This window comes from Colletotrichum lupini, chromosome 9, assembly GCF_023278565.1.
Source record: "Colletotrichum lupini chromosome 9, complete sequence".
Lineage (NCBI taxonomy): Eukaryota > Fungi > Ascomycota > Sordariomycetes > Glomerellales > Glomerellaceae > Colletotrichum > Colletotrichum lupini.
Genome location: NC_064682.1, coordinates 1110816 through 1130494, shown reverse-complemented (window position 1 = coordinate 1130494; position 19679 = coordinate 1110816). Strand labels below are relative to the sequence as shown.

The following is a 19679-nucleotide window of genomic DNA, read 5'->3' as shown; positions in this document are numbered from 1 at the left end:
AAGCTGATGAGTTCTGGTTCTGGATGGGATTCGCCAGATTCTGCCTGACCAAGTGGCCGCTGTATCTGCTTTGATGATCTGATATACTTAGGTAGTCCGCTAATTGCTCATTACGGCTCATGACACTGGCAATTCGTCCGGAGCTACATGGTCTTCATCAATCAGTTTACAGTAGGCATGTAGCCTTTCGCAATTAAATAAGAACTTGACGCTACACACATACGTTTCTTGAAATCGACTTGAACTGTCGTACCCCCGTGCAGATGACAAACGTTATATTTTGCTTTGGAAGCCAGAGCATTACGCAACGATCTTGTGAAGGAGAGATCTAAGGACCTTACTTTCAGGTACTTACGTCCAGGGCGAGTGTCAAGGGTGCTTCCAGTTGCTGTACGCAGTACCAAACGGGTAGTCAGTGCACATCAGCTGATTAACCCCTGGCTCTGGCGAGCCGGCCATGCTGATTGGCAGAGTTGTAGTGTGATTGGCCTTTCAATGTTGTTGGTTGGGTCTGCCGGATGTTGACCACAGGTCCAACCAGAACGACGACCATTTGCCGCTTATCCTTTTCTTAAAATACAATTACGCGGATATCCAGAAGTCTGTCGTACGTCTGTGGTCCGAGCAATGTCTCGGCCATTGCATGGTTGGTTGGGACCCTGAAAACTTTACGTGTGTAGCCGTCGAATCACTGTTTATCTTGCCTCTGTCGTGGATGCCGATGACATGTAGGGACAGTATAATAAGACTACAGGTTAGGGAAATTGTGGTTATGCCCACGCCTTTTCCAAGCAGCTCAAGTTGGGCACTTCGCCCAGTCGATTGCCACCATTGCACGCATAAGCGTGTGAGCTAGCCCTTTACAGACTGTTCGAGATGCCTTGTAAACCCAGTAATACCCTTTCCCCTTATCGGTGTTTCCCGTCTTCTGCGCTGCCAGTCCCCACGCAACAGGATGCAGCATATCAGGTCGTGCCCCTTCAGACCGCAGTGGACGAGAAACATGAGTAAAGAGTGAGACTTTCTCCAGCTGATGACAACAGATACTGCTTTCGTATACTCTACTTTTTCAACGGAGTAGCAGGTTGACAAAACTCTTTCTGCACTGCGGGTTATTTGACGCTACCTTCGTCTCTTACATTCCGTTAATGTGTAATCTTTGGCAGTCTGGTTATGTTTGGAGAAGCCGAGTGACTCTTAAGTGAGGTGGCTCGTGGCTCTTGGCCACCCCGCCAGACCTATTCTCCCACCCTCTCCCCCTTTACGGCTCAATAGGGTTGTCTCCCTTTCTGGAATAATAATCAGAAATTTACTAGTAATCGTTCTATCCTCAGGATACAGGCTAGATTGATGTTTATCTTCCACATATCGACCCATTCTACACTAGTCCTATAGCACAAAATTTATATAAGTTCTTTCTTTAATTGCTACTTTAGTACTCATATCCTTTAAGATGCTTCGAGTAGAGCTTGCTTGCTTTTTCTATGATGAGTCGGATCGAAGATTACGATGCCTTTCTGGTAGCATAATGATACTTGCGACAGGGCGCCACAGCCTGCCTTGAGAGGTTCTTGGCTGGGATAGTTTCTTTATGCTGCGAAGGCTCAGAACAACACTTCCAAGGCGAATGACTTCATTACTCTGCAGTCGTCGACGTGTGGTCTCTCGGCGTCGTCGTGTACGACCTGATCTATGGTCTTCTACAATACAAAGCTGAGAACTGATGGGATCGACAGTGATGTTTGACTCCTCAGAATTCATGAAAGATCTGAGAATGACTGCAAGAAACATCCAGATAAACTCGAACTCTTCATCTCACGGGCTATGTTGGTGGTCATGTCACCAAAACTTTCAGAATCGGCGCTGAATGCTATTGAAATCAAGGTAAATCGATTAAAGTCGTGATGATTAATCTCATCAAGGTTCATGTGGTAACAGTATGAGTATCTTGAAGACTCAGTTGCGCCTACGAATGGCCTTCATTATCTTATTGCAACGTTCACAAACACATTCAATCATATTCCCCGACCACCTCATGCCCCCAAAAAGCTCACACATGGACGGCGTAGACAAACTTGCATCATGACTCGGCTTCATTGGATTGATCGTGAGTGGTATACTCTAGTAGGATGACCACTTCAAGTTCACCATTCCTCATCTTTTCGCGGCACTTTCTCATAAATTGATTATCTTCTCCCCCGAAACTGTTTTCCCCATGACTGAAGCCGTTCAAACGGTTCTCATTAAATTCAGCGTGCCTTGGATTTCAACACAGTTCTTAGCTTCACAAAACTCCAAATCCCTCAGAGCTAGTGGGCCAATCTTTCATCGAGACTTCGGGGGCTCAATGGTCTCTCCAGGCTTGGTAGCCGAGATGGCGATGTACCTCCAGCGACCCTTGCCCCGGTAAGTCTCCACACCAGCGACGGTGTTGATGAAGTAGCGCTCAAGGCCGAACGCCTTGATGAAGATGTAAGGGATGATTCCAAGGAGGAAGAACAGACGGCACAGCGGGCGAATGTTCTCGGAGAAATCGCGAACCTCAACATCCACAAAGCCCGCTTCCTCCATGAGCTGCTTGAAAACGCCCGGATGTGACCGGTCGTTTGTCGGCATGGCGGCATACTCGTTGATTTTGCGCATGTTGTCGGCCATGACTTCCGGAGAATCCCCGATGAACTCATGGTCGTACTCAAAGTTGGCGAGATGGCCGCCGGGCTTAAGCAGTCGGAAGAAGCCCGCCAGGACAGTCTCCGGGTCCGTGGCGTGAACAAGAGTCTCCATAGTGTAGATGCCATCAAACGACTCGCTTGCCAGCGACTCTAAGTGGTGGTAATCCCTCCTGTTGACAGTCACCTGGTTCTCGAGACCAGCCTTCTTGATGGTCTTCCTCGCCCTCTCTACATGGCGCTGGACGACATCGAATGCCTCGATTCGGAGGCCATGCTTGCTGGCGAGGTGTTTTGCGACATGCCCATTTCCACAGCCAGCATCCAGCACCGTTGATCCTTTGGGCAAGTTCAGGACCTCGGCCATCTTGTCCTCCATGGCCCGCAGGCCGCGACCAAGGGGGAAGGGGAAGTAGGTGTCATTATCCCAGTAGCCGAAGTGCCGTGTTCCTCCCAGAACCAGACGATAGCCGATACGGGACTCCAGCGACGCGTAGTAGGATTGCAGCACCGGGTTAGAGTTGATGAGGGGGTCCGTCTCTGTGCTCGCGGTGGAGGATGCCATTATGGGTCCGATGCGACTTTGAACTGACGGGAAGATCAATCGCGGGGGTGGGTCTGATGGATTCCACAAATTTGTTTGCTGTAGATTTAGAATTATTCTCAGGGCAAGACGGAGGTTTTCAAACAAAAAATGAAGGCCGCAGAAACGAGGGAGAGGAAGAGATTCAGAACGCACAGCCTGATGGCGAAAAGGGACACGCAACGAGTGAGGATGGGAGGGCTGGACGACGGGCGGCTATCCGCGCCATGCGGCCGCATTCGCGCCGTCGCTGATTCGCTCGTTAAGACACACCCCAGCCCGCGCCGAGAGCGCGAAAAGCAACCCTCCGCTTCATGGCGCGACTTTATTGGTTTTGACCTGCTGTGACGCCCCAGTGGAATACAACCAACCTGCCCAACGGTATTTGTATTGCACATTTCTGAGCCTGCGTTCCAACGCCCCCCTGTCAACCGAGGCCAGGATGCAGAGCGGCGAGTTCATCACCATCAGGCACATATCTCAGCTTAAAGGCCCCCGTCGCAGTGACAGAACCAACAACAAGCTGCAGCAACCACCAACGCGACGGAAACGACTACAAATCAGCGGCTGCAGATGGCAACCGTACCCGAGTTGCTGCAGATTTGGCCCCCGAACCAAGTATCGGCTGCGTTTCGCTGCTCTCGAAATGGAATGCCCGTAAGCACACTGCAAGGGTGTTTACGCTTGTTGGTGCCAGCCTGATGGTGAGAGATGCCCGGTTCGGGGGGAGACGGGGGGGGGGGGGGGAGAAGGGTTTCGCCGCTGTTATTCTACTTACCTCTCTCCTACTTCCTTCTACTTAGCTACCGATTGCCCATCTTGTTGGTTTAGAATTGTAGTCCGCCCGTGGCGTGGCTTTGAGAGCTTGGGTTCTAACCACGCGTTGCGTTGCAACACTCTCACGGCTACAACGACAACCAAAATCGGCCTAAAAGTGGCAACAAATCAGCCCAAGACAACGAAAACGACGATTCTAAGCCCAGATAGTGGCTCAGAGCCCCCTTGCGCCGCCTCAGATGGCGGACCCGAATACGCACCCGTGGGGTCACTACTGCGGCAACTCAACAGACTCGTCGGCCAACGGAACGATCGATATTTGGAAGCCTGTGTGTGGTTGGGTGAGTGCAGGCAACGACAGAGGGACCATCGACATTCTTTGGTCCAGTAACCTGACCATCTTTCTTTGTGTCTGGGTAGCGACTCATCCCAACGCGCTGGGGCACGGAGAAAAGTGGTGGCACGCTGCCATCGACAAATTCAACCTTGCCGCGATCGGCCTTCTCGGACCCGATTTTCTTTTTGGTATTGCAGTTGGACAGCTTGCTAGTGCTAGAAAAAGTGTCAAGGTTCGTTGCATACAGGTGCACATGAAGGGCAATGGGGTGGTTCTCGATTTGCTACGTTTGCTAACCATTGCTGTTTCAGGAATTCAAGAAACTCCCCAAGAGAATACGTGGGGAGAAGAAATGGACATTAAAGCATGCATTCTTTGTAGACATGGGAGGAATACATCTGAAGAGTCCCGATTACGGACGTTTTCCGATCAACGCGGCACAATTACTCTACTTGATAAAGAACGAATACGTTGTCTATCCAGATATGGAGGCAATGGCGATTTCTGAACGCAACAGTGTCGACGCTCTTTCCAGGTATGACGGATAAACTATTTGTTCCTCATCCATACTATTACTTACATGGATCTTGGAACAGAATCATTACGGTGTGGCAGGCTATCCTGTTCTGCATCAAAGAAGGGGATCGACTCCGGCTGGGTTTGCCCATCACACCTTTAGAGCTAACTGCTCTTTCGTTCACCTTCGTCATGTTTTCAACTTCTATTTGCTGGTTCTACAAACCTAACATAACGTGCCCGCAAGACATTGAAACCGAAACTGCGATTGAATTCATCAGGAAGAAAGCACGACAGACTGTAAGCTCGCAATTCCCTTTACTATCATCGTCATGGGTTTGGTGGCTGAGGCCAAGAATAGACACACCCCGATCTACCTCACGAGTGGTTCCAGACTCCTTTGGCCTTTGTTAGTCGCCAGGAGTTTAGGATTGCCACGCACTGGTCATATTACACAAGATTGTGTGACATGATGCACCTCCATCTCTTCGTACGGCCGATGGATACGTCGCCAACTGTATTCAGGCCGTATATAAAGCGTCCATGGAGCCGCATTCCATCAGATATCTGGATGCCGATAGGCCTGTCACTTTGGATTCCTAGCATCTTCGTGATGGCATTGTTCAGTTGCTCCTTCATGTTTGGGTGGAACTTCTTCTTTCCCTCTGAGACTGAGCGAAAATTATGGAGAGTTTGTGCCACCTATCACATGATTTTCTCGCTCTACGGCGGTATTTACTACAGTTTCGAAGTATGGAGGAGCTACCGACGACTAAAATATTCCAAAGCGCTTCCCCTATCCATTGCAATAGAAGATCCCGAATCCCAGAGACACCAAAGCCAAAGCAACGATAAGGAATACGCAGCGCTGCCTACATGTACCTCCATTGCAACAGAAGACGCTCGATCTCAGAGACATCAGATTCATAGCAGCAGCGCGCCCAATATCAAGTTGCATGTACAGGCTAAAGCATGGGGGCGCAGCGCTCATATATGGATCGGAAAGTGGCGAAACATCTCTCCCGATCAGAACCCAGACATGGCAGTTCCGCTCCGAGTTGTTATCCCAACGACCATCTTCTGTGCCTTGTACGTTTTTTGCCGCGCATACTTCTACCTCGAAGATTCACTCTCGTTGAGAGTGCAGCCACAGGGTACCTATATGACGGGGGATAAGATCCTACCTTTCATCGCTACACCTGTACTATGAACTGATGTTTTCTCATAACCCTTCTTCTTGTGGCTTTCTCTTCCTTTCGTCTTCTTTTTTCAATCATGGGTGATCTTATTAAAAATGCGTCAGAGGAGGCACTCGTTCCTTGAACTGTACATGCACGAACTTTAGACGACTTTACGCGCAGGGTGCCAGGCCGAACACCACGTCAAATGGCAATGTTGACATGATCAGTAGACTTTCACGCGTCGCCATTTCTTCAACTAGATTAGGACTCTATGTTAGTGTAATATATGTTTCCTTTGCGGCCGAAATTAGTTTGCGTGACTAGAGCAAGATAGTTCCGTGCCAAAATGCTTCCTCGTCAAGGACTGTGCCTCCTTCCAACTAGAATTGCAGTTGAGGCCAGGAAGCTACACTCTTCCTGAGTGTGTTTGAACGAAGGGCCTTCTTAATTTGAGAAGTAGGCTACCTCCACTTTACAACTATTCATCAAGAAGAAGAAAAGAAAGAAAAAAGGAAACCTTTTTCCGTCTTCAGCAGAGCCATCGTGACTCTACAAGTTGATTTGACTTTCTTAACACTGATTTCATTCGGGACATCAAGACTGTTATCGGCTTCCAAGACTTCAGATTGTATGGGGTCCAGGCTCTTTGATACATGTAACCATTACAATCATTTAACAATGCCTGCGAAGCCCTAAGACTTGGTTCCAATTTAGATACGGCGCTCAGCCCAGCTCTTTATTAGACCTTCAACTGTGGGCTCGTACTCTCTCAAAGTAACCTCATTCTCTTCCAGAGACGTATTGGCATGAACAAACACAAGTGGCGGTGGCTTACTAGCCACCACGACCTTCCGCCATTCCAGATGCTTCTGAGTCAATCTCGTAAGCATCTCGTAGTAAACTCGACATGCCTGGACATCTGCTGTGCACCGGTACATGTGCAGACGTAAGAGCATCCTGCCCAGTGCTGGCTTTCCATGAGTGGAAACCTTTGCTCTATTGACTCTGACGGTCAAATTTCCAGCAGTTTTGTCATGTTCAATTTCCACACAGTCCCCGCCGTCCTTAAGTAGCCAGTTCAGAATTGCGAAGTGTGCCTGTCACTTTGTCAGTATGTAGTATTCGCATTAAATACCTGCGGCTTGTGCTTACTCGACTATGGGCTTGACCCCAGCGCTATGATAAGATGTCAGCGAATACTTCAACTTGATAGATATGTTCTTTCAACCCTACCTTGCTATCGACATTGTAGTTGGCAAGACCACGCAGACCATCCACACCCAATTGCTGGTACATGTTGTACGCGACTATTCAACCGTGCACGTCAGCATTTTGAATGGTGCCAAACATTGCCAATGGCTTCTCACTATCGTCAGCTGTCACGTCTGTGGCATCTGTAAATCCAAGAACTCTCAGAAGATCTTTGTCATCCATCAGGTACGCCCCAACTAGCTCTGCTCTGCACTCATCAACTGTTGTGGCGAGATCTCCAAATTGACCGGTCCAAGTCTGTCCAGGCTTATACCAGGATTTGATTGGGTTATCATCGAGAGGATTAATGGGCGGGTTCTGAATGTCGAAGTTGTAGTCCCCTTCTGTCGTTTCAACCATCATCCGGCCTGTGCCATGTCCAAGAAGCTCGTGCAGAACAACCCACCAATAGTAGGTTGGGAACTTAGCTCTGCGGAATGCGGCTTCTTCGGAGTCTTCGATGAATGGGTAACCCTGTGCCTTACTCTCCGCAACCATGCGATTAGCAATGATGACATTCTTGAATCCTGTCTCTTGCCTAATATCGTTGTACTATCACTAAGTTAGCTCGTGCCGATAGCTGACCAAGCTGGAATTTGGAAAAGCGTACGTTGGGTAGGTTGATTCCCGGAAATATGATACTGGAGCAATATGCCAGCGCTTTGGAATGTCAGCAAGTTGATGTTCCCTTAATTTCCGCAGGAACTTACTGTGTATGCTTGAGAGATCAGGTGGGTCAAACAAAGACTTCTCAAATACCCCCTTTCCGTCGTTTTCGGGACTGGCCCAAGGTAGCTTCCGAATGAATTGTGTCGAATTCTCGTTCAGTCTTGTCAGTTTCCTTGTTTCTGCGGCGTCCGCGATCGCAACAAGACCCTCAAACTCAGCTCGTATTCCATGTGGATCTCTGTACGGCTCAACGAAGCCGAAGATGTTTTCGATCTCCGGCGCCTTATCCTTCACCCAGTTTCGCAGTGATTCTCGATACTTGGCGAGACTTCAGGTCCTGAAGCTCTCGACGTACTCTTTGATGAAAACTTTCTGGAGCTCGTTGGATGCGAATTTCGCCGCATGTGTTAACTCGACGCACATTTTCTCCAGCTCAGCTGCATGGTCTCCCATCACGAGCTTGACGCTGCTTCTCCCATCAGACAACGGCAAAACACCAAGACTTCCGTCATCGGAAGAAGCGATCTGCAATTCAAATCCGGCATCTCCGTCTAGTTTTCTCAATCTGGTGTTCTCTGGGAGAATGGACTTTTGTTCCAAGACTTGAGAGACCATTGCGATTTCCTCTTTGGTGATATGGTTTCCCGGGTAGTAAGTGCTTTGAGTGGTCTCTCCCGGATATCCAAGGCTGAAGGGCGGTGATGAATAGATAGCGTCAGCAAACGAGCTATAGAAAGCCTGAAGTCTGTCAGACTTGGTTGCAATCTTTGCGAAGACGGTCCCAGGGATGGCGGGGATGAACTTCTGGTCGCCGGATCCCTAGAATAGTTAGCGGAATCGACTCAACTGAATTTTGCGACGACAAACATAGTAGTTGCCTAAGTTGGACAAAAAGGCTGCCGCGTAAGTGAGGAATTGGTGCGTCTCTTTGATTCCAATCTCATCAGCAAGTTGATCCCAACCGCCATTCCACGCCGCGTGAAGCTCGAGGATGAAGTCAAATATTGTCAGCGATTCTGGCGAGGTTTGTCGTAAAACAATTCTCGCCCCGTGCCATGCTGCACTTCTTGAGTGTCAGCGAAGCAGTCGTGTCTCTTTCATGCCATCACTTACCGTGCCATATGATGGGCATATCTCTGCTGCGACTTGCTCAAGCCTTCAAATTGCGACCTGACGTCCAATCGAAAGACCTGGACGGACTGAACCTCCATGATAGCTCACAACGAAGGCAGAATCTGTGCTCAATGCCCCGAAAACTTTGAAAAGCTTGGGTTATATCTGCATATGAGGAAAAATTAAAGACTCTCTCCATAAGACTGAGTGCTTTTATCATTGCCAGGTGCGGGGTGCTTGTTTGGGTAGGCGGCCCCGCAGCGACTGTCGTACCACTAGGGAGATGCGTTTATCTATATACTGCAGAGCTGATTGGGCTCGCGTAAATGCCAATAATAGTCTGAAAGATCAATGGTGTCCGGATATGACCTTGTTGTTTGTTGGTTGGGTTGGTTGAATGTTGGTTTGTTCCGCGCCGGGTTGACGGGCAAGGGCAGAGGGCGCTAATCTCGATCATCGGAAAGTTGCGGTTTCCGTGCCCCAATCAAGCAGCCCAATCACAATAAGATCACAACGACACAAAAGGCACTTAACAATGTACTTATCTGCTTGGACAAATTTCTTCATGATGCATTTTTCTTGTCGTTCTGGCGCCGTGCAATCACGAATGACCTCTTGTACATGGAAGGATACCTTGCTGGTTGACAAGTGCGTGTCACCTCAAATAGTATTATTAAGTGGTTCCGAATGTGCAAGTCGCCTGTATTATCGACGGAATGTTCTGTTCAGGAATTATGACAATGGTATAGGCACGAAATTTGTTCATCTGATCGGGGCAGGACAAGACGACCTAGGATGCGTATTCGAGTCTGCATGTGGATACTGTCAATTGTTTCAAGCCTCTTATTTCATGTTCTGAGGGAACCCTGAGTCAAGAGCATATCTCATGAGGAGCGTTGCCCATAACTCCCTGTAAGTCACCGAGTACTCAAGCCTACTCATCCCAGCCGGAAAGAAATTGTTTCAGAGTCTGTGCGGAAGATTGGTGAGTTCTTTCTTTCTGTCGCTAATGCGTGGCATATGTCATCTTGCCTTCATGTCGCGTCAGACCTTAGAATCTACATTGGGAAGGTTGGTGCGAGTAGGCATTCCTTCGTGGATAACCTGCTGATCTTATCAATCGGGACTTGCTGTCTTTGAATGGGCTGATATCTTGGCAGCAAGCATGTAAGGGCCGTAAATCTAACGGTAAGATCTCACGTAAGGCGAGTTATCGGTTCGTCACACCGATTGTGACCTGGTAAGTGTCCACAATAAGCCGACAACACATATACAGCGCGAAATCGGATGCGTTATCCACTCAGGCCTTTACATGTAAGCTGACGGCGCCTGCAAGAGACCGTAATGTCTTATTAACATTTACGAGCATGTACAATGCCAAAGAGGGCTGATTGTTGCTTCAAACCCTGATCGAGCGATGTTTGGAACTGGTCTCGGCTCCGCTACATAAGAGCACAGGATCCCGGTTTCCTTCGCCTTGTTCGCGCCCTTTTGCCTTGAACTTTATTCTGAAAGACCCTTCGTACGGTGTCAACATGGCAGCCACTGCTTTCAAACGCGCCAAACCCTTCTTCGCATGTATCGTGGGCCTCATCGCTGCGGTTATATCCTTTCGCCGTGGTCTAGGAGCTCAAAGTGAACAATTCACTCCCGTCATCGGAAAGAACAATACCATTCTCTTCATCACCAACATTGAACACGGTCTTTCGAATGTCCACGTCGCAACTGTTTACTCTCTTCTCGAACGCCACCCAGATATCACTATTCACTTCGCGTCATGGTCCAAAATCAAGCCCAAGATCGACAGGATAACTACCTACGCACGCAGAAAGACACCGCAAGCCCGTTCTGTTGTATTCCATGACCTACCAGGCCCGAACTTCCAGGAGGCGTCTGGGCGGAATTCCTCATTGAGCTGGATGCAGCCGCCCGGGATCGCAGGGCTGACGGGTCTGAATGAAGATATGGCGCAATTCATCTCGCCATGGTCTGGGGAAGATCATCTCCTGATATACGAGAGCATAAGGGATCATATCAGAAATATTGATCCTGCGATCGTGGTACTTGACATGTTTCACCGACCAGGGATGGATGCAACACGGGGAGACGGGCGCCTGCACGCAATTTTATCACCGAACGTCCTAGCTGACTGCTTCGCCGGGGATCAGCCATGGCTGAAGGGATTTTGGAAGTTCCCAGCGTAAGCCGACATTCAGTCTATGATCTCCGACCTCACAGCACAGCAGTGCAGACTGACATGTTCTCTAGGGTTGGCTCTGGTCACGAGTTCCCCGTTCCTTGGCGAGATATCCCTACGAACATTTACCAGATGGGAAGTTTCGCATGGACAATGATGTTTAATGCAGAGCTCAACGAGAAACGTAAATTTCTTGCCAGTCATGGACTAAAAGACCCAATCAACTTCTTTAATATCCATCAGCCTGGAAAAGGCGCATTCATTACCCAACACACCCCGGCGGCGGCCATTCCTCTCGATTTCCTTCCCGCCAATGTCACTACTACAGGGCCCATTGTCATCTCGGGTACCTCGGCAGAAGAGCAAGATCCCGAACTGGCCGCCTGGTTGGCTAAGGCACCGACCGTCCTCGTCAATCTAGGTAGTTTGTTCGAATACGACATAGGGATAGCTCAAGATATGGCTGGTGCATTGAAGGTCGTCATGGAGCGTACGGATGTTCAGGTTTTGTGGAAGCTCAATAGAGCCGCCAGTCTCAAGGACGAGGACTGGAAACCTCTGGTCGACGTGTTCATCAGAAACGATCGACTCAGGGTCTCAAAGTGGTTGACGGTTGACCCGACTGCATTGCTGGAGACGGGGAACATTGTTGCCTCTGTCCATCACGGTGGTGCGAACTGTTATCACGAAGCTATTAGGTAAGCCTCGGCTCAGTTGCGTCGTGCACATGTGCTGTTACAACATGTATCTTACTGATCCTTGGCCTTTTAGTACCGGAGTACCGCAGCTCATCCTTCCTGCCTGGTTAGATCTCTATAACTACGCTGCACGTGTAGAAGCGATTGATATCGGAGTTTGGGGCAACAGGCAATCTGCTCCTGCTTTCTCGCTCAGCGAACTCAGCAGCGCTTTTCTGAAACTAGTCGACGGCGGCTCTGCCAGCTTATTGATGAGTCAGAACGCAAAGAAGATTCAGAGAACTATAAGTCGCCCAGGACGTGATGTTGCAGCTGATGAGATTGCAAGGCTTGCAGCGTTAGGCCATTAGACCGGTAGATATCTCACCATGGGAGACGTCTTTCCAAATTGAATGTAGATCAAAAATACAACTCTGTATGAGAAAACTTCCATCACGAGATACTGACCATGTACGTGCTATCATAGATTCCTAGCTCATTCCAAAGTTCCATGTCCTCTGACCTCGATATACAGCCCACATAGCGATCACTTTCTTTCGGCTTTCTTGAAATAAGATCCGAAAGACCTTCCCCTGTTTCCCTTGAAGCCCTGTGGATTGCCGAAAGGAGATGGTACAGTGATGACTTTCTGTTTATCGAGATCCAGTCTTCAAAGTTGGAAATTGGGCATCGTACTTCAACCCACTCTGCCAGTAACGATTTCGAGTATCGGTTATGATGTCTCTCCAAGTCCCATTGAGTCATCAGAGCTGGTTTCCAACCTTGACCTGCAACCCGAAATTCCCATGGATTTTGATAGTTCTCGGGAACAACCTTCGAGCCATTCCATTCCAATCGAACTGTAGAGAGGTACCAATCTACAGCCTGCTGGGTCCGACTATCTGGCGCATTTCCCGTCACCTCGTGGCTTCTTATCCACTCACGCATGCTGAACTTGAATATCACAGATTCTCCCTCCACCCGGGGCACATACCGGTCCGTCAGCCACCGAAGGTAGAACTCAGCTGTGGTTTCAGACCGAGTCACGCCAGGTTGATCATCAGCAACCAGTCTGAGGTATAGAGGTACCAGATCACGGTAAAATCGTGCATGGGGGAGCAAACGCCTTCTCACTTCACCACCGTGATCGTGACTATCCACGATATTTTCAAGGCAAATTTCTTGAAGTCTCCTGAGAGAGTCGAAGAGGCTTGATTGAAGAACTTTGAGGAGATTCCAGCCACTGGAGGATGGGCCATGTCTTTTTTCAGATGAATCTAGATGGCCAGGTTGCCCAATGAAGGCATATGGACAGGACGCAACGAGCGCAAAATCTGTCTTTGAATTTCCTATGGGCTGTAGGACGAGGAAAATCTTGTCAGTCTCGCTCGCATTCAAGACAAACATTTTCTCGTTTCCGAGACCCATGAGCTTGTCGAGGCGAAACTCTGATAGGATGTAGGCTGCGTTGGCGCCTTCAGGTTGCATGACGAAGATGTGATAGGCCTGCATTCGGGCAATACGAATCGGTCTAGTCTTGAAGGTGAAGAATTGCGTTAGATTCACATTCAAGGCTCCCGTGGCACTATTGACAAAGGCTCCTTGGTGCCATGATTTGTTTGCCTCAATCCAATCAATTCCAGAGCCCAATGACTCGGACGCTGTGCTTTTGACTTGATATGTGGGACTTTCCCTCGAGATTATCTCACAGATGTGCTTCAGTCTGCCAACGGTTCTGGGAGGGCTGAAGATAGCATTCCAGTCCTTGCATCTCCAGTCTGGGGCCCAGGAGGGATAGTCTCGGGCACGGCCTGTGAGCCCACAGGCCTGGTATAACACCTCTAGTTTCTTGAGGACCAACAAGGAGTATGCGAAAGTGCCGATGAAAACTTGATTTGCTGATAACGAGTAGTCGGCTTTTAGGCCATTCTCCGACAGCAACGGTGTACCTGCGTAACGCCGAGTTGAATGGTCCCCAGATTTAGGCAAAATTCCAAATACACCAAATACGCGGTCGCGAGGATCAGTAGAGTGTGACTTTGAAGTGAGTAATAAGAGCTCAGTGAGGTCTTTCGACATAGGTTGACCCTGTGTCAGATGCTGAGCCCAGGGAGCGTATGTTTTTTCCCATTTCCAACTGGAGGCCTTCATTGAAAAATAAGACGCACCAATTGGGTCGATCCAGAAGTCAACGTCACCAATACGAATAACGACGTTGTGTGAGAGGAGTAGCTCTTGTACTACCCAGACGCGAGAGAAGTATTTGCGCCCAAGTATAGCTTTTAGTCTTAACATAGGCTGGGGCACTGTCGAATGCGTAGGAAACTTAGGTACTGTTAAGCCCATTTCTAGTTCATGGAGTCGTCTTCGTCGAGGGTAGTCCTCATCAGGGCGTATAGCGATATCGGGTCCGAGGTACACGACACAACGAACGCATTCTGAGTAGATTCGCGCCATGTTCGCAACCTGGCCGTTACGCTCGGCGACATTGGCCTGATTGATGCAAATGGCATCGACCCACAGCATTCGTAAGCCTCGCTTGGGTCGCACGAAGCGAAGCATCTCCTAGCAATTTTTCGTCTGCTATAAGATATCCCAATGGGAACCGACGTAAACGGGATGCTTCAAAGCACCATCATCGTCCTCTCCGGCCCAGGTATACGACACTGCCTCGTATTCGGGGCAATTGTCAAAGGCGTGAACTTCAAGGTCCAGGTGTACAAGACCATCGCAAGTTTCGGCAGCCGGGAAATTGATCAGGCGGAATTCTTCTGATCGGATTGTCTTCGGATAGATGGGTGATGGATGAAGTGCTGGAATAGTGTGTTTTTCTTCGGCATTTTTTCCGGTTGGTCTCCTTTGAATGCAAAGACTTTCTGCTACTTCGCTGACTTCTTGGCTCTTGTCCGACTTGTTGAAGTGGCTGTTGACAACATCTGGCGGAAGCCTATACGGAACAGAATGAGGCCACCACAGGTTCATCATACCTGTTGCCTGATTGGGAGGAATGGCCGGGATTGAACCGGCCGTGACATCGTCTGCTGTTGGCTCGACCGCTTGGGCCGTTCGATGACACGCCCGACAGACGGGGATTCCATCTTCGACCTCAACACGAGGGAGATCGCAATTGGTCTCGTGCCAGCGCGACATGTCCGCGGCTGACATCTACTAGAAATTCTGCGCGAGAGTTGTTGGCGAAAGGAGCTGGGACCATGATGAAGTCGGGCGGACACTTATGACGTGGAGGTAGCTTCTATGCAATAAGCAGGCTATGGTCGATGGCCATGTACAATGACGTGGATATGTGCAGAGCCTGCTTACATCCTACGTCTAACTCCGCCTGATAGTCTGCCTACATGATAGCAACATTGAATGATATGCGAACTGATTCCGCAATCTGCAACCCAACTACCTGGTAGTAGCCCTCAGGCAATGCAGCATGGATCAATCACATGGTTTCTAAGTTCGATGTCATTTCTGGACGTTTATTAATTTTGATATCTTTTCCCAGTATTACTTAAGTACTCCCCCTCCCTCTGTACTCCGTGAAAGACACACAGTGAACTCATGGTATAGATGAGCTGTCTGCCCTGAGTAGTGCTCTGTGAGACTTCGCCTCTTACGGGGCAGTAGCCTTGACAGAGGTGGTGGTGAACTCGGCACAGCCCTGTCCTTGTGCAGACACAGTCACCTGTGCCTTATTATCGTGACCGTTCAAGCAGGCGCCGCCAGAGGCAACAAGCTGGTTGCCAGACTGGGCCACAAACTCAACATTCTTCGAAGCGCAGTCCTCGGCCCGAAAAGCGGTGCCGTTAAAGCCGACGCAAGCCTGCTTGTTCACCAAGTCAGGTCTGAAGCCGGCAGTGAAAGAACGCTGGACGAGAAGAACGTTGTTGCCGCCCTGGGTCGAGGGGGTGATCTGTCTGTCCGCAGCGGTGTTGACACAGGCAGCGTTGACGATCTCGCCTAGCAGATAATACGTGTTAGTGTGGGGTCGCCTCAGATAACGTGGGAATTGTTCAATCCCAGAGAGTCATACCGTTGTTGCGGAAAGTGAGGCACTCGTTTCCGGGTACGCCACCCTGCTCCTTGAAGACGAGAGTGCTGCCGCCCTTCTTGATGGCCTGGCGCTTAGACAGATCTTCGGCGGGCATGGCGGCCACGAAGGTGGCAAGGGCCAGGGAAAGAGCCGCGGTGAACTTCATATTTGCTGAGGAGGCGAAAAGGTCGGGTGAAGAATTGAAAAGTTAAGTTATATGAACAGTTTAAATGAAACAAGGGACCAGCCGAACGAAGAGAAGGTTTGCAAGTTGGAAAGTCGAGTGAGCGAATGGGATGATTCTCAAAACAAGTGAGACACAGAAGTCGAGGCCATCGAGTCGTCTTTAAATCAAAGCCAGCGACACCGCCAGACTGCGGCACCCAGGCTGCAAACTGGAGAAACTGAGTCTGGCAAGGGAAATTAAGCTTGATGCGACACGTCGCACCGCCTTCAAACCACCCCTCACACCTGCGACCTTAAAACGGGCTATACCGATCAGCCATACGAAAAAGATGAGGTGAAGGCGGCCCCGGCCCAAACAAGGAGGGCCAGGAGAAGAAAAGACGAGTTTTGACCTGGTGTCAGCTTTTGCCGAGTTTGTCCAGCACCCCTCTCCCAAAACGACGAACCCCCAAGCAAAGGCTAAGCAGGGGTGCTCTGACGCTGTCGCCAACAACCAAAAAGAGGAAAACCCCACCACCACAGCCATTCGCTGAAACGTCTCAAGATCGGTCGGTTGCAGGGTTACGCCCAGCCGAATCTGGGGAACTACCCCTACAGTCCTACCAGTAAGCCAGAAATACGGTTTCATCATGGCACCTCGTCAAGGAGCCGCATAACTTTAGACTGGCTGCCATCTTATGTAATTTCGGATATCTCGGTGTCAGACTTTGGTTGGCAGGGCGGGAGATGACCCAGATTTGCGCTTGGAACCGAAGATCCCATCTTTTTGGGAGGATCGAAGGGGGAATGATGGCCATCAAGGGGGCGTTCTTTGGGTTGAAACCGGCGGCTTCTCGTCTCGCAGTCCACTCGGATCACACTCTATCTCGCTTTCGGAAGGTCTTGTCGGTCATGAACGTGAATTACAACTTTTCGTCTATCTACATTCAGACTGCGAAATACTGGCCTTGTTGCTCTCTGATCTTCTGTCACTTCCCTTCTCCCCTTCCTGCCGAAATAGATTGGTCATCAGATACGGGAAAGCTGACGGCCTTTCCATGTTTATATGTCTGCCCTATGGAACGGTCGATTTTCGGTACTTGTCGCCACCATCTTGGGCAAAGACAAGTTGTCCCAATTTGAGTTCTCCGTGGCGCAAAGTCTAGCCTTGCTCTGCTCTACGTCGCATGGCTACCCTCGACATCCTCAGACAGACATACAAGTCCCAAAGTCGATGGTTCTTTAATTTGCGAGTATTTACCATGGTGCGTGTGCTCATTCCTTCGACGTACACGACCGCTGTGGTCTCGGATATGGACTAGCACCACGGCGGCGGGGGTACTGCATCTGCAGCATGTTTAAACCCATCGAGCGGGATCTCAGTCCTATATGCCCAATACCCACTCATCCCTCTTCTGTACTTGTGGAGCGGCTACATTTTCCGCTTGCAAAACTTCTACCTGAAGGATCAAACTCGGCGAGGCGTTGCGCCATTGCTCAACCTCATGGGCCGTCCCTCTCTACTTTATAAGGGGGCTTTGGCTTGGGACATGGACCAAGAGAAGGCCGCTGCCCATCAGAAGCGCGATGCTCTCTTTGATGCCAAGCTCCGTCTCGAGTGTCATCGGCCAGGACCATTTCACAAGTTTCCGGTCAAAACCTTTGATGACGGAGTAATGACAAGGCGCGTGGCTGGCATCTGCGACATAGCAAACATTTCCAGGCGACGTTCAATTCCAGGGGTCCGTTATTCCTCATCGCGCCTTTCGACATAACCAAGCCTGATTTTCAATTTTTCGTTTGCGGTGAGCCAGGCCATCCTACGTCGCTTCGCCAGATCTCCAGACTTAACCCCGGAGTCCACCGATATGGGATTCGGTCAGACCGTGGCTCTTCTCCTGCTCGTGCAGCCACTGATGGCAGTGGGAAAGATACGCACAGGTAAGTCCCTGGCGATCGTGGAACCAAGGTAATTTTGCAGGTCGTGTACTGACTAAAGTTCTCAAATGAACGGAAACCAGGCTGAAGAAGTACCCGTTGATATTGAGGTTTCATATCATCAATGCCAGATGAGCGGTGACGATGTCGAATCAAGATCATCACCTGCACAACCTTGCAGCTATGTCACACACTTCGACGAGATTAAACGATGTTTCTATACAACTATAAATGACCCAAACCTGCTCCCAGAAGATCGACAGGGACACATTTATAGATTGTTCTTGGAGTCGAAAGAAACTGCAAACCGGTTCGGGTTCGGGTCCTCGATCTACTTCTTCGTGGTAGACATGATGCTATCGATTCAGCTCGGTCCGCTCCTAATTCCATTTGGACTTGTTGATGGGAATTCTCCTCTTCTGTCATGTCTTTTTGGCATCTGGAACATATTGAAACTGAGAAGATTTTGTGCAGCCTATCATCTTGCGGAAGTTAGACTCAGTGCGCATCACTCCACGTCCCAGCGGATTTAGCTCGAGACGAAAAGCATTCTCCGGTTGGCTGACTTTGACTGTACATATACAAGGCCAGAAGTTCTTATTACCCACGAATCACCCTACCTGGTATGGTCCGGGCTTAAGTTTCTTTACAGCAGAATCGCCAACACCTGGCATGCGCTTCTCCAATGACTCAAGGTAGATTCAATGCTCCTTTCGGCTTTTTTGTCATGGTACAATGAACTAATGGTCTTCTTGCACAGGGACATCCGGGTAATGAAACCAGTAGTGAGACTGCAGTTTCCAGGGAGAGATTGTAAATAGGACTATCGAACCTGCTTTGATATGTCAATTCCAGGTGTCTCGGACGAATTCCGCTTCTTAGATCTTTCCTACTTATGTCCTTTACTAGACCTGTCACACGTATAACATCGTCTATGGTAGAGAGCGATCGTAATACAGATGAATGCCTGGCCCCTTGCAAATACCCACGAAGGGAACATTAGAAGCACTTGGTACAGACTTTCCAAACTTGATAAACTATGACCGCAATTTCTCTTCTCTAACAAGCACTTCGAATATAGGTACTCACTGGATTCAATCATCTATCGATGCCAAACTCGCATCACACCGACCAAAACAATGGTTTCTCCATCCAGTATATTAATACTAATGTAGTAAGTAGGTATTACCTACCTAAGTAACTTGTGCGGCACGGCTACCCTCGGTGATCTAAGTCGACCCACCCCCTTTTGGCCACCCCATTTCTCCATCCCAGCTACCGCATTAAAACCCTACCCACGGTTTTCAAACTATTATAATAATTACAAAAATCATCTAAATATAATTCTTTTTTATATACTTATTTATCGATATAATAATCTCGTATATTAAAAATAAAGTTATTCGGGCTCTTAAGGCTATTAAAAGAGGTCTCTTAGTTAATTAAGCCTCGATTAAGTTCGAAGTTCTAAAGTTAACTCTTTATAACTATAAAAGAAGTTATTAAACGAGGGTAATAATATTTATAAACCTCTAAAGGCTTCTTTTATAATAAGAAGACTAACTAG

General features: G+C 49.1%; 8 protein-coding genes across 8 annotated transcripts; 5 read left to right on the top strand and 3 right to left on the bottom strand.

The window, feature by feature from the left end:
• Positions 1-2325: 2325 nt before the first annotated feature.
• CLUP02_16244 (uncharacterized protein) lies at positions 2326-3234 on the bottom strand (the record flags this gene model as incomplete). Its single annotated transcript, XM_049295168.1, has 1 exon — positions 2326-3234. One exon carries the CDS (start codon positions 3232-3234, stop codon positions 2326-2328), a length of 909 nt encoding a protein of 302 aa, XP_049152315.1.
• Positions 3235-3363: 129 nt separating this feature from the next.
• On the top strand, positions 3364-3600 carry CLUP02_16243 (uncharacterized protein; the record flags this gene model as incomplete). Its single annotated transcript, XM_049295167.1, has 1 exon — positions 3364-3600. The coding sequence occupies one exon, from the start codon at positions 3364-3366 to the stop codon at positions 3598-3600; it is 237 nt and encodes a 78-aa protein (XP_049152314.1).
• A 668-nt stretch (positions 3601-4268) lies between these two features.
• Positions 4269-5311, top strand: CLUP02_16242 (uncharacterized protein; the record flags this gene model as incomplete). The annotated part of the gene is made up of 4 exons (XM_049295166.1): positions 4269-4653; positions 4850-4901; positions 4963-5182; positions 5297-5311. The coding sequence occupies 4 exons, from the start codon at positions 4269-4271 to the stop codon at positions 5309-5311; spliced, it is 672 nt and encodes a 223-aa protein (XP_049152313.1).
• Positions 5312-6773: 1462 nt separating this feature from the next.
• Positions 6774-9194, bottom strand: CLUP02_16241 (dipeptidyl-peptidase 3; the record flags this gene model as incomplete). The annotated part of the gene is made up of 9 exons (XM_049295165.1): positions 6774-7160; positions 7216-7239; positions 7297-7370; positions 7431-7866; positions 7925-7974; positions 8025-8311; positions 8405-8802; positions 8851-9046; positions 9097-9194. 9 exons carry the CDS (start codon positions 9192-9194, stop codon positions 6774-6776), a joined length of 1950 nt encoding a protein of 649 aa, XP_049152312.1.
• A 470-nt stretch (positions 9195-9664) lies between these two features.
• On the top strand, positions 9665-10546 carry CLUP02_16240 (uncharacterized protein; the record flags this gene model as incomplete). Its single annotated transcript, XM_049295164.1, has 7 exons — positions 9665-9744; positions 9826-9903; positions 9973-10008; positions 10044-10081; positions 10145-10167; positions 10373-10410; positions 10480-10546. The coding sequence occupies 7 exons, from the start codon at positions 9665-9667 to the stop codon at positions 10544-10546; spliced, it is 360 nt and encodes a 119-aa protein (XP_049152311.1).
• Positions 10547-10631: 85 nt separating this feature from the next.
• On the top strand, positions 10632-12341 carry CLUP02_16239 (uncharacterized protein; the record flags this gene model as incomplete). Its single annotated transcript, XM_049295163.1, has 3 exons — positions 10632-11296; positions 11365-11991; positions 12065-12341. 3 exons carry the CDS (start codon positions 10632-10634, stop codon positions 12339-12341), a joined length of 1569 nt encoding a protein of 522 aa, XP_049152310.1.
• Positions 12342-12423: 82 nt separating this feature from the next.
• On the bottom strand, positions 12424-16175 carry CLUP02_16238 (uncharacterized protein; the record flags this gene model as incomplete). Its single annotated transcript, XM_049295162.1, has 7 exons — positions 12424-14535; positions 14581-15135; positions 15202-15294; positions 15356-15394; positions 15513-15555; positions 15594-15936; positions 16010-16175. The coding sequence occupies 7 exons, from the start codon at positions 16173-16175 to the stop codon at positions 12424-12426; spliced, it is 3351 nt and encodes a 1116-aa protein (XP_049152309.1).
• A 64-nt stretch (positions 16176-16239) lies between these two features.
• Positions 16240-18801, top strand: CLUP02_16237 (uncharacterized protein; the record flags this gene model as incomplete). The annotated part of the gene is made up of 10 exons (XM_049295161.1): positions 16240-16279; positions 16333-16417; positions 16536-16664; positions 16718-16800; positions 16914-17305; positions 17389-17439; positions 17497-17847; positions 17898-18115; positions 18174-18613; positions 18704-18801. The coding sequence occupies 10 exons, from the start codon at positions 16240-16242 to the stop codon at positions 18799-18801; spliced, it is 1887 nt and encodes a 628-aa protein (XP_049152308.1).
• Positions 18802-19679: the final 878 nt, after the last annotated feature.